The 12,481-nt window shown below is 33.5% G+C and overlaps 1 protein-coding gene across 1 annotated transcript; it reads left to right on the top strand.

Annotated features, from left to right (window-relative positions):
* The first annotated feature begins 5,824 nt into the window (after positions 1-5,824).
* Positions 5,825-12,257, top strand: LOC134684732 (fibrinogen-like protein A). Its single transcript, XM_063544039.1, has 5 exons — positions 5,825-5,882; positions 6,649-6,776; positions 7,461-7,557; positions 10,852-11,016; positions 12,001-12,257. The coding sequence occupies exons 1-5, from the start codon at positions 5,825-5,827 to the stop codon at positions 12,255-12,257; spliced, it is 705 nt and encodes a 234-aa protein (XP_063400109.1).
* The last annotated feature ends 224 nt before the right edge of the window (positions 12,258-12,481 follow it).

Here is a 12,481-nt window from a genome sequence, read left to right as displayed (position 1 = left end):
ACAGTTAAGAAAGACGTTCACAAAACATGATATGATTCTATAGGAACAAGAAAGGCGACAGCGTTGTTTCTATTAATTCAAATGGAACAAGAAGAGCAGCTATAACAGGCTCAGGGTGTTCTTTTACAAGTAAAATATTATTTTTTGTCAATTTTTCATAAGTAACATAATGAAAATCATAAACGAGCCTCGTACACCAACACTGCAGGTACACGTATATAGGGAAACCAACTTTTTCTTCATTATTCTGATTTTTTATGTATCGTCTGAGTTGTTGTCACACGAATGTTTACTCCATGCATTTTGTTTTCTATATGGCATATTTCAGGGGCGGATTTAGGGGGAGGGGGGCAGGGGCCCGGGCCCCCCCTTTTTGGGAAAACATTTGGTAGCTTATATAGGGAATCACTGAAGCGTGACTGGAGCGGGTCCCCTCTTAGGTCAGTCAGTGGGCCCCCACTTATGAAAGATCCTGGAACTGTATTTTGCCGCATTTGTTGCTTTCCACACATCCTTCCTTTTGTCTATATTATTATGATATTCTCCTGGAAAGAGCTCTTTTTGAATAAAAGGGATCAACTAACCCATTACCTTACCTTTAAGATAGATCAGTAAATATGGGCATAAATATGGGTGATTATTCAGACTGGTGCACACATTTTACAGTTTAAACAAGGCAAGGCCGAGCGTAGTATCCCCTCGTATGTAACATATTGGGGACAAATATGGACACTATATTTGTATATGACACATGCAGAAAATGGTAAATTGAATATGCATATTTGATACATAAACTATTTTTTTAGAAATCAACCAAAACATTCAGTAACTGGAAATACCTTTAATTTTGTCTTTAGAACCAGCAGGTAAAAAAATGAGCAACTAATTTCCTGTCTGTTATGCCATTTCAAGGAGAAAAAACAAGTCCATCTGCATGAACATGACCTTTGGCCTTGGACGTAAAAAATGTCAGATCATTACAAGGAGGAACAATATACCAAATGTGGTTAAAATCTTTTGAAGATCAAACAATTCAAAACGCGTGATGCCTTCGGCATATAATTTAAATGTATCGTAAGCTGTACACGACGTCTTTTAGACATCGTATGACCATCGCGCCATCATCGTAATCCATCGTGTAGCCTTCGTAATCCATCGTGTAGCCTTTGTGATCGATCGTGTAGGCTTCGGCTGAGATATGAAGCTTAAATACCCGTCTTCGGTTAACCTTCGTATGTCCATCTTTTGCTATCGTATATAATTTCGGCACCATCGTACAGACTCCGTTATTCATCGTACTTGCTTCGGTCACTTTTTTGTATTTTAACGAGATCGGGACCAACTTCGTACGAACTTACAATTTTCGCATTCGGGTGTCTATCGTATATAAAAATCGGGATAGTGTGACACGGGCATAAAAGAATACAATACTCATGATCATAAGAATTGAAAATTGAAACAGAAAATGTGTTAAAGAGACAATAACCCGACAGAGGTCAAGTTGTAAGTCTTGATCCTGTATTTAACTTGCTACAGTCGTATTGGTTCTTTGTCATTTTTCGGTGATTGGTTAATAGATTTTCCATGCCATTGGGTATGTCATATTTATCTTGTATGTAATGTTCTCAAACAATTGTGTTTGGTCAAGAAAAAGATGTAAAAGCCCTACGGCTCATAGGATAAAAAATAACATTTTTTTTATATAAAACATACAAAAGGTCTTGTCCCTATCAAAGGAGTAGGTCCAGTAAGACCCCTGTTTGGCCCCAAAATATAGCAGTTTTACAAATAATTTAAGATGTAAACGTTTAGTTGTGCATTGGACAGTAGAATGCTTCTGCTACATAAATATGGCTTGTTTTTGACAATACAATGCACATATACCGGGTACTTACACCATTATGTCATGCTAAAGTATTGAAATCTTCACTATTCTAGCATTTTTGTTAAATTTTAGACGGTTTTCGAGTAAAACGAAAGTGGCTTCATTCGTGTTCATCCTTAATATTGAAATATTAGTTGTATTTGATGATAATACATAAGATATATAAAGGTTGAGGATGAACACGGATGCGGCAACTTTCATTTGTGACAAAAACCATTTGAAAAGTGACATTTTTCGGCATATTTGTTAAGATTTTTCATATTTGAGCTTGAACCGGATCGTTTTTAATGACTAAATCAGTTAAAATCTTTCACATAAACTATAGATTCAAATGAAATAGACACTTAAGTGTTAAAAAAGTGGTCAAAATCTTTCGTCAGATGAACCTGAAATTTGAGGCCAAAATCGGTCCTTACCGGACCTACTCCTTTAAACTGTATCGATTGCAAGCCTAACTTACTGTTTTTTCTTGTCATAGAACTTGAAGGTCCGGGACACAATTGTCATCCTTTGATTTCAGTTTTAAATAGAGTCCCTAGTGCACACAGTGTACAACTTACATAACATAGTATGCAAAGGGTGAAATAACAAGTACAAATATTTGAGGCATGTGTTCTTATGTAAAGTAGTGATTTGGTCCAGTTAGAAAACCAGTATGCCTGAAGCTGTCACACTGAATTACAGACCCCTAATATAAAATTATCAATGCTTTAAGTTAGAGCCGATAGGCTTTTCTATAAATTTGATATAATTGGTCCCAAAAGTAATACACTTAACTGTAAACATTTTTTTTACATATCGCGGGATGTGATTTTTTAAATTTGCATTTTTGTCTAAAAGAAATAATTGTGTTCTTGGGCCAGAATATCCAATCATTAGAGTATATTGTAGTTAAAATTAGCTACCCCATAGTAAGATTAATCAAATGGTGACATCAAAAATTAGGAAACACAAAAAAAAACTGTAAAATGAAAATAGTGTATAAGAAGTATAACAATCGTAAATGCATGTACAAAGTTGCTGAAACATAACTAAAGTTCACAAAATTATCAACTTTGATGCGCTAAGATACATGAATTACATAAGAATTACTTTTGGCAAATTCTTTTAATATTTTTGTGAAACATCTATTTTATACATTTTAAAGTTTCGATTATACCGCTGCAAGATATAATAAACAACATTTTGTTTATATTTGGATGTTTCAAGTTTACATTGCTCTTAATCGCAAGCACTTGACAAAGAACTGAAGCAGCAAATCAAATCTACTTAACATGGAGACAGTCATACATGTATGCATAAATAAAATTAAGAATGGAAATCGGAACGTTTTGAATGAATACTGTCCATGTTAGTTGTTTCAAAAATGATATGATAAATTCTGAGTTCATGAATAGAGAAGTATCAACAAAAATATTATAGCTATTTTTTGCACTATTTAATGATTCATTTTATCCAGTACAGGAGTATTTTGCCAAAAAAAGTTTGTTTTAGATTTGAGTGCATTTGTTTGATACAGAAGGTCCCATAAAGCTGGACAGGTCATGTAAACAATCTAAAGATCCTGTAAGGAATTTGAGGTTCTAAAGGGGACAGACAATAAATCATACGCAAACGTACCGAGAATTACCGTATTGAGCCACCTAATACAAAATCATATCCTTCCCATTGTACAACTGAAGGTAACCGCAGAAAATGAATAATCAAACGTACAAGTATATTTACTTTGCCACGATTAGGCTTTGAAAAAGTTTTGAGTACTACCATACTTTTAAAAAGAATCATGTTTCTGACCAAAAAAACGAATGTGGAAAAACAGTCCTCCAAACCGAAAAAAGGATGTCTGCTGCATAAGTCTTATCTTCAAATATGACACGGATGGATTACTTAAAATTTGAATGTTTACGTGATAAATATTATGCTAATATATATTTGACAAATATCTATTGGAATACTAGTACACTGCAGATCTACTTACATACTATCAGTACTAGTTCAAATTTAATGATCCTAGAAATCAGTCAATACTTACCTCCAGGAGGTGAAGGGAGAGCAAAAACATGTATGATTCATCAATTTAAATAATTTCGTTAAAAAGGCGTCGGATAAGGCTTTATATGTTAACCAATGATACTGTGTTAGGGAGATATATAAGAATGAGAACAATAACCTGCATGTACATGTATGCTAAAATCAAACATATCTTGCGTACTAGTATTCAAAAAAGGAGATAAACATGCTGCTGAAAATTATAGACCTGCATCTCTAAAATAAGTTCCGTGTAAACTCCTAGAACACCTAATAAGCAAGCCCCAAAGGAATCATCTGGAAAGGCACGAATTTTTAACATCATGAAACAATGGTTTCTTAACTGATAATGTCATCTCAGATTTCCTTTAAATTTCCGACAAAATAGCCCATGTCCATAATACACTACTTTAAAAAAATGGTCGAATTAGATTTCTTAAATATTAAACGACGATAAACGACGACGGAGGACACATATGACGACAGACGACGACGGAAGACGACATATGACGACAGATGACGGACAACGATGGACAGCAAGTGATGACATAAGCTTGCAGTGGACTCTTTTAACCAGAGTGAGCTAAAAATGCAGGAACAAATAAAGTGATAAATAAAAATGTAAAGCGGGTGACGCATATTTTTGCCGTTTTGCTATTTATGTAAAATGTGTGTTCCTTTACCAAGTACTAGCCTAAATAGATGGTAAAGGCTGTTTGTAATGTTCGAGCTTTTGATTTTCATCTTTACCCCATTTCCAAGGTTTTCCCCACATATAAAGAAATATGGAGGTGATTTTAAACAATCTTAAACAATCGATGTTAGTAGAAATGGTCGAATTGTGCGGCGAATATGGGTCACTCACGTTCGGACAAAAGTTTTTATCCGAACCTTCCTCCTAAAAATCAAATGGTTGCTCCCTTATAAGTATGACTTTGTGAAACATTACTTACAACCTTTATTATGATGTTCTTAGTCGTACATGATTTAAATACAGATACACTGTATGTGTTATATGGTCAACGGCAATCTTGCTGTATCAGTTATCCGTGACGATTTTTACATCTACTTCTGTTTCATTTTTTTTTCTCAATTGATAGACTCGTAAAATATTGTTTATTTTGATATTGCATGCTCATATTAATATTGTATTGTAAATTATTGTCATTCGGAGCTGACTTCATAAGTATGATATTGTCGAAATGCGCATCTGGTGCAGAAAAATTGGTACCGTTAATGTTATTACTACCACTGGGTCGATGCCTCTGATGGTGGACTGTTAGTCCCCGAGGGTATCACCAGCCCAGTAGCCAGTTCTCCGGTACTGGCATGAAAATACGGATTTTTTGTGTTATTAAATTAGCTGTTACAAATATTAAAAATTTTGATAAATTAAGGAATGTATCTCCCTCATGCAAAGCTCTGATTCTTTTCACGGATTTGGTTATACTTTTTGGAACTTTTGGATTATAGCTCTTCATCTTTTATTTAAGCTTTAGATTTTACATATTTTGGCCACGAGCATCACTGAAGAGACATGTATTGTCGAAATGCGCATCTGGTGCAGAAAAATTGGCACCGTTAATGTTATTATGGCTTACTTGTGTCCAATCCATTTTACTTTGAGTAAATAAAATATATTTAAACTAAATCCGTGATGATATCGATATCAGTCACAGTTGCAAAGGCTTTATAAGACCTTTAATATATATGACATCCCGTCATCGTTGTCAGTCACGGTTGCAAAGGCTTTATAACGCCCTAATCTGTATGACGTCATGCCACGTAAAAAACATTTACGTGAGGTATATAATAAACTGTATTACCTGCATTGCTTTGTAACTGAGTGACGTCACCTACAATCTGTAAGACTATATTGTTTGTGTATGTGATACAATGTACGCGTGAGAAATGAAGAATAACTATAATTGCGACACAAACTTGATTGCCGACGGCGACACTACAACAAGTAAAGCATACTAATGAATATCATAGGAGTTACTGCGGACCCAACTCATCAGATCAGTACTAAACACACAAAGTATGAGTACCGACCTACCAATGAGAGAACAAACTATTTTGCCATATCTCCATTACTAAAATATTAATCAAGCATAATAGTATAATAAAAGGACCTGAATATGTACGAAGACAACGTGAACGCAGGATTGGAGAAAAACGGATTTTCTTTATTCAAAATTATATATGATTAAGTGTAACGATTCTTCCCTCTTTAAACCTTGTATCTTTCTATTTTTGATTTGGTCACTAATAATACTCTGGTTTTTGTTTTTCATGACCGTTATTTATCATGTCTATCATTGTCTATTATCTAATTTTATATAATTTAAGTCTAGGTGAATTAAAATAATATATGCACTTAATGTTTTTATTTCAAGGGATATGTTTTTATGGCGAAGAATCATGGACACAGGCAAAAGGATTAAACATCAAAATGATTTTCATGTTCTAAGTTATTTGTTTAGCTAGTATTTTTCTGACCAATGTTGTTATAGATAATTTCATATTGAAAGTTATACTATTTAAAAAACTTTAATTGTTTTAGTACATAACGATACCAATGCAAAAGTATGTGTGTTCTTCTGTTTGAATGAAAACACTATAGTCTGCTCCAATCATTTTGGAATTCTGCATCACTAGCTTCGATATATAAAGTAAAAGGTATTTCAGAATTCACTATACATGTATCATCATTTTGTTTTGTCTCATTGTAGAAGGAAGACCTATTGACTGTAATGATATTCCTGACACATGTCCAAGTGGTGTATATAAGGTGTTTCCAAATCAAACTGAGGGAGTTGATGTTTATTGTGAAATGAATTCTGACGAAGGACACTGGACGGTTAGTTAGATTAGAGTTAAACAATGACAAAAAAAAAAGTATTTAAGACTATTGTAGCAGGTACAAAGATTAAAGAGAACCCAAAACTCCAAAAAAATTGTCTCAATTACGGCTAAGGTAATCTATGCCATGTATAAGAAAATCCTAAGTCTTTTGAATAATTCATACTTTTAAAAATAGTAAATTTATAAAAATGACCATATAATTGAGATGCATGTCAACACCGAAATGCAAACTACTGAGCTGATAATTCCCTTGCTTGAAAAACATTCATAAAACTGATTTTTTTGCAAACTTAAAGGTTTTACTCCCTGAATCGAAGTATACCATCGTCAGTTACGAAAACATGTATTATTATTATACTTCCGGAAAGGATGTGTCAAGCTTGATTTACCATAATTTTGTCAAAAGAACAAATTGACAAAAAAAAAGTACTATTAGAACATTAAAAAAAAAACTTAAAATCCTAACACTATAATTAAAAAATGTACTATTGAAACATTTCGCATGAGTTTAATTTGTGTTGCTGTTGTTGTTACATCTTAAATAACAAGACGTATTCTGATATTGACAAAATAGAAGTTTAACATGTCTTTACTTTAAAATCCTCAGATTTTGATTACCGAACCTTTTCTAAGACTGTAATGCATCACTCAGAACAAATTGACATATTTCTTGTTACAGGTTTTTCAAAGAAGAGAAAACGGCTACGTTGACTTTTACCGCGGATGGAATGAGTTCAAAGCAGGATTTGGGAACCCGAATCATGAGTTTTGGCTGGGTTAGTTTGCATTGATTAAAAGCATTTACCAGTACTCTCACCATCAGTTGAAAATTAAATCAATTGTCTTTTTTTCAAGTATTTTATTTTTAGTGTATGTACGTTGATTTAATTATATACCTAGTCTGTCGCAAATTGAAGTTGGTAATAACCCTTAAAATATTTCCGACTATTGACTGCGTTGTTTAGATTTTTTGACAGGTCACCTACAATGTGGAAGGTCATCCTGATCAATTGAGCGCAATGCAAAAGAATAAAATCCAGCTTTCAATCTGTAAATTTATTGGAAAAATAATTTCTTCACATATTTATTTCTGAAACCGATAAAATCATCGGAGGACAAAAACATTTCCTTTACATTGAACGGATTACACGTTCGATTTTACTGCTTTTGGTTGCCCTTACTTGACTTAATACGGAAATTTGCTATCGCATTAATTGTAACCTGTCGAAAAATAATATATAAAAAAGAAGTGGTATGATTGCCAATGAGACTGGAATCAAATGTCGGTACTACTGAAAATTTATATCTGCTAAAACTCTCTAAATCAACGGCAAAAAACAGACTGTAACTTATGACATTCTATCTTTTATTTGATAAGGTACTTGAGGGTACGCAGCTTAATATAAAATATCTGAATAAAGATAATCGTCACCAATCACAACAGATTAAGAACATGCAGTGATATAGCAGTTTTGTTCATGGTTTCTAAAGAAAATCTTTTAATAGATAATATAATCTGGCAACGTTATTACCGGTTTCATCAACATTTTTTTAATAACACTTCCCTGCGAAATGTGTTATCTAAAGGTCCGAAATATCGTGAGGTAAAATCAATCAATTTGAAATACAACTTCAAAATACTGATGGATTTAGTCGAGGATTATGCCGCGTAATCATGATAATGGCCTAAGCGCGAGTAGAAAGCCGTAGATACTCTTCCCAAAAAGACAAAGGCTGTATTATAAGGTTGTTGATACCAATCAGAATTAAGAAACGAAATGGTTCTATCAATACCCATGCTACGTCAATCTTCAAAGACCCAACATTTTACAAAACACTTGCCCAACCCCCATGACAAATGTGTTGTTTTTCCCTGCAGATAAAGCCCAAAACAATATCGTGTGTGAGTGTAAAATTCATTACGTGGATTGCTTGATAAGTGAATTCGGCATTGATAATTCACTTGGAAACTTAATATATACTCTCACGACTCTTACTAAAGAGGAAATCCTTGATAATCATAGGTCTGTAATACATGTTATAGTTCCTTCTGAGTTTCAACCAAAGATGAAGAACTAGATCTTCAATCGCTGTATCAAATGCATAAACTACATAATTGTCGATATATTGCTGGGTTTTCCAAGTGCTCCGATACACGTCTTTCCTAATTATTAACATCTGTTTTATCAGCAATCAAAGCCGGGCTTAAAGTAATACTGCATAAACTAAAGGGGATGTGAATCAGTTACGGATAGTAAAAAAAAACAAAGATCTTTTAGAGTGCATACAATCTAAGATTTTTTCATCTTGCAATAATATAAAAACATTTGACTTTTCTACAATTTTCACAATTTTCTCATTTAGAAAGTTGAAAGAGTTGGTATTGGTTTGTTTCATTAAGAATAATAACAAACATAGATACAAGTATCTTGTCTGAGGGAGGGATAAATCCTACTTTTTATTTCTTGATTTGTTACTTTTAGCGGACGTGTTTTTCAAAAGACTGTCGGCATTTTAATTGGAACCAATTGTGCCTCTCTCTTTGCCGATTTGGTTCTTTATTATTATTAGGCTGAATTCATATAGAAACTTCTTCGAAAGTAAAATAAGAAGTTAGCAATATCCTTAAACTAACTTTCTGCTATATAGATGTTCTCTCACTTAATAATTCAAAATTTGGTAATTATGTTGAACGCATCTATCTCATAGAACTAGAGACAAATGATAAAACAGATACAGTTAAGTCTGCCTCTTGCCTTGACTTACATCTAGAAATTGACCAAAAGGGTCAGTTGAAAACAAAACTTTACGACAAAAGAGAGGAGTTTAGTTTCCAAACTGTGAACTTTCCATTTCTACATGTTCTATGTAGCAACAATCCAGCAGCGACTGCATATTGAGTATATATCTCCAAGTTGATACGATATTCCCGGGCTTGTGTTTCCTGTCATAATTTCCACGATAAAGCGTCTTGCTCACAGAGAAGCTATTAAATAAAAAAACGGACCCATCACGAATTGGTTGACCGCTATGGAATAACCGTTTCATAGATGATATCGATATGTTCCTAACGTCGTTTCTACAATCCTATTTCCTCTTCATAAATGTGACCTACCGAATAAGGGTGTTTACCAGGTTTGTAATAACATTAGCAACACGACAGGTGTCACATGTGAAGCAGGACCTACATTATCTTCTGAAGCACCTAGGAATACCAGTTGCTTAGTTTTTAGTTTTCTATGGTTTGTCTTGTGTAATATTAATTGTCTGGTTGTCTTTATCCTTTTAGCCATATTCTTGTCATTTTACATTCGATTTATTAGTGTGCCTGTCGCCTTGGTATCTTTGGCCACTATTTTTTTTTTAATATGAAATGAAAATACGTTTAGAAATATATCATGGTTCCTTGTAGGGTATAGGGTTAAGATTTAATTCTTCAATTTACAGAAATGTTTAACTTTGTTGCATTATGAGGACAATCGTAGAAAACGTGACGTCTCGGTGGGCTCGTACTTGTGTTCTTATGTCTAGGATGAGATGTGTGAGTGTCATTTCCGGAAAGGTGAAACCAATTCCTGTAAATATGTTAGTTGCTGCTATCTGCAATGTTCGATGCATAAGGAAATCATGGTATAACAGCATTTGTTTCCTGATTGGCTCGTAATCAGAAATCAGAATATATGTGTTAATGTTGGTTGTGCCATATCTCCCTGAGGGTTGTAACTTTGTGAACAAGCACATTAATCAGCACACACATTTTTTGTCTTCGGGATATTCGTGTTATGTTTGCCACTGAAGATTCCGACCATACATTTGTCAAACGGTTGGCGCTATCATCTGGATATTTTTCTTAACATATCAATAGAACAGTCAATGCAACCAAAGGTCAAGATTTACGACAATTACGGCAATGTTGTACTATAAACAAGCACGACAATTGCATTCAGTAACTAAGTTGTGAAATTCGTGTTTGATCCATTTGTTATTTTGAAAAATATAATACAATACCGATATATTTAAACTAATCATCCCATATATTTTTTTTATATTTTTTAATTTGTCTATTTTAGGCAACGAGAATTTGCACTCTCTAACATCGCAAAACAACTATGAAATGAGGATCGAATTAATCGATTTCGACGGAAACACTGCATTTGCAAAATATAAAGAGTTTGCAATTGGGGATGAACATTCAAAGTTTAAACTAACCGCTAATGATTACCATGGTACTGCAGGTACGTATACATTTTTGTTAATGTGTGTTTTTATATTCAGAGTTTGTCTTTGCTATGTGTCTTGTCAATATGCCTTTTTATGTTTCTTTGCTACATATATGACGTGGTTCTGTACTTATACATCATGTCATTGTGTTGTAGGATATTGTAAATTTCTGTATTCTTCACTTTGAATTTTGCTACAATGCTTTGTATTTATGCTATTTTGTGCTTCTTTGTTACATATTTTTATGTTGTTTTTTGTGATTAAGATTATAACACAATGTTGACTGCTGTATGTTAGAAATGTTTACCTATTTAGTCTGTTTGTTTTGTTCATGCATCGTTGTCAATATAATTGAATTTGATGCGACTGTCATACAAGTGAGAAGTTTAGCTAGCCATAAACCAGGCTCAATACACAATTATCTACACATGACAATGAATGTACCAAGTCAGTAATATGACAGTTGTTATCCATTCGTTTGATGTGTTTGAGCTTTTGATTTTGCCACTTAATTAAGGACTTTCAATTTTCGATTTTCTTCGGAATTCAGTTTTTTTGTGATTTTACTTTTTAGTTGTAAGGGGTACAATGAATTTAACATGATTTGATGAGTACGAAACATAAATCATTTTATTGATTATTAATTAAGGTAAAACAATAGACTATGATTAAATGTCCCAACATTCAATTATAAAACGGGGAAAGACTGGCATATCTTCTTTTGGGATTGTATATTTTATCTTCCTCAGGGAACTAATATCTTATCTTCCTTAAGGATGCTATATCTTAATTTACTATTAATATAGGAAATACTGAATATCAATTCAAACTTGAGCAAAGCGATCCCTAGCAAAACGGGGATAGCCTCACGCAAAGTGAACACTAAAATGAAATATTTTACATTAATAAACATCTAGCTTTTAAAATGTTCCTCTAAAAAACAAGAGAAAATACAAATCAGTGGAGTTCAATTTTTGATGGAGTATTTATAATTTCAGGTAACAGCTTGGAGCACAACAACGGCCATCGTTTCTCAACGAAGGATAGCGATAACGATAACTACCCGGCTAGTAACTGTGCTACAATGTATCTCGGAGCCTGGTGGTTCAATCGCTGTTCAGCATCTGATCTGAATGGTCAGTATTTTTTGATGATACCAGACGCCGTGCATCGAGGCATTTACTGGCGTTTTTGGAAAGGAATAAACTATTCTTTGAAAGGATCATTGATGATGATGCGTAGAGTGTCAAACTAGACATTATATTTTGTTTAAAAAATTAAAAGTATTTGATGTAGTAGTTTTCAGTTTGTAAATGCATCGGTCCAGTTTACATCGGACTAGACATTAATTCGGCAGGGAATTGACACAGATTACATGTACACATCTATAATCTCTAGAACAAATGTGATTCATTCTATACTATCATACCTTTACGACACTAAATATCTACAACTCCTATTCGATATGAAAGTACATAA

Source organism: Mytilus trossulus, chromosome 9 (genome assembly GCF_036588685.1).
Source record: "Mytilus trossulus isolate FHL-02 chromosome 9, PNRI_Mtr1.1.1.hap1, whole genome shotgun sequence".
NCBI classification, from domain to species: domain Eukaryota; kingdom Metazoa; phylum Mollusca; class Bivalvia; order Mytilida; family Mytilidae; genus Mytilus; species Mytilus trossulus.
Note: the sequence above shows the minus strand (reverse complement) of the source record. Positions and strands in the feature narration are given on the sequence as shown.

What these genes read in the sequence shown, in the direction of transcription:
- LOC134684732 (XM_063544039.1), top strand. Translation starts at nt 5,825, where the DNA reads ATGAAGAATAACTATAATTGCGACACAAACTTGATTGCCGACGGCGAC. An exon ending in CGACGGCGACACTACAACAA is followed by an intron (nt 5,883 to 6,648) that starts GTAAAGCATACT and finishes GTCTCATTGTAG; the next exon opens with AAGGAAGACCTATTGACTGT. An exon ending in TGATTACCATGGTACTGCAG is followed by an intron (nt 11,017 to 12,000) that starts GTACGTATACAT and finishes TTATAATTTCAG; the next exon opens with GTAACAGCTTGGAGCACAAC.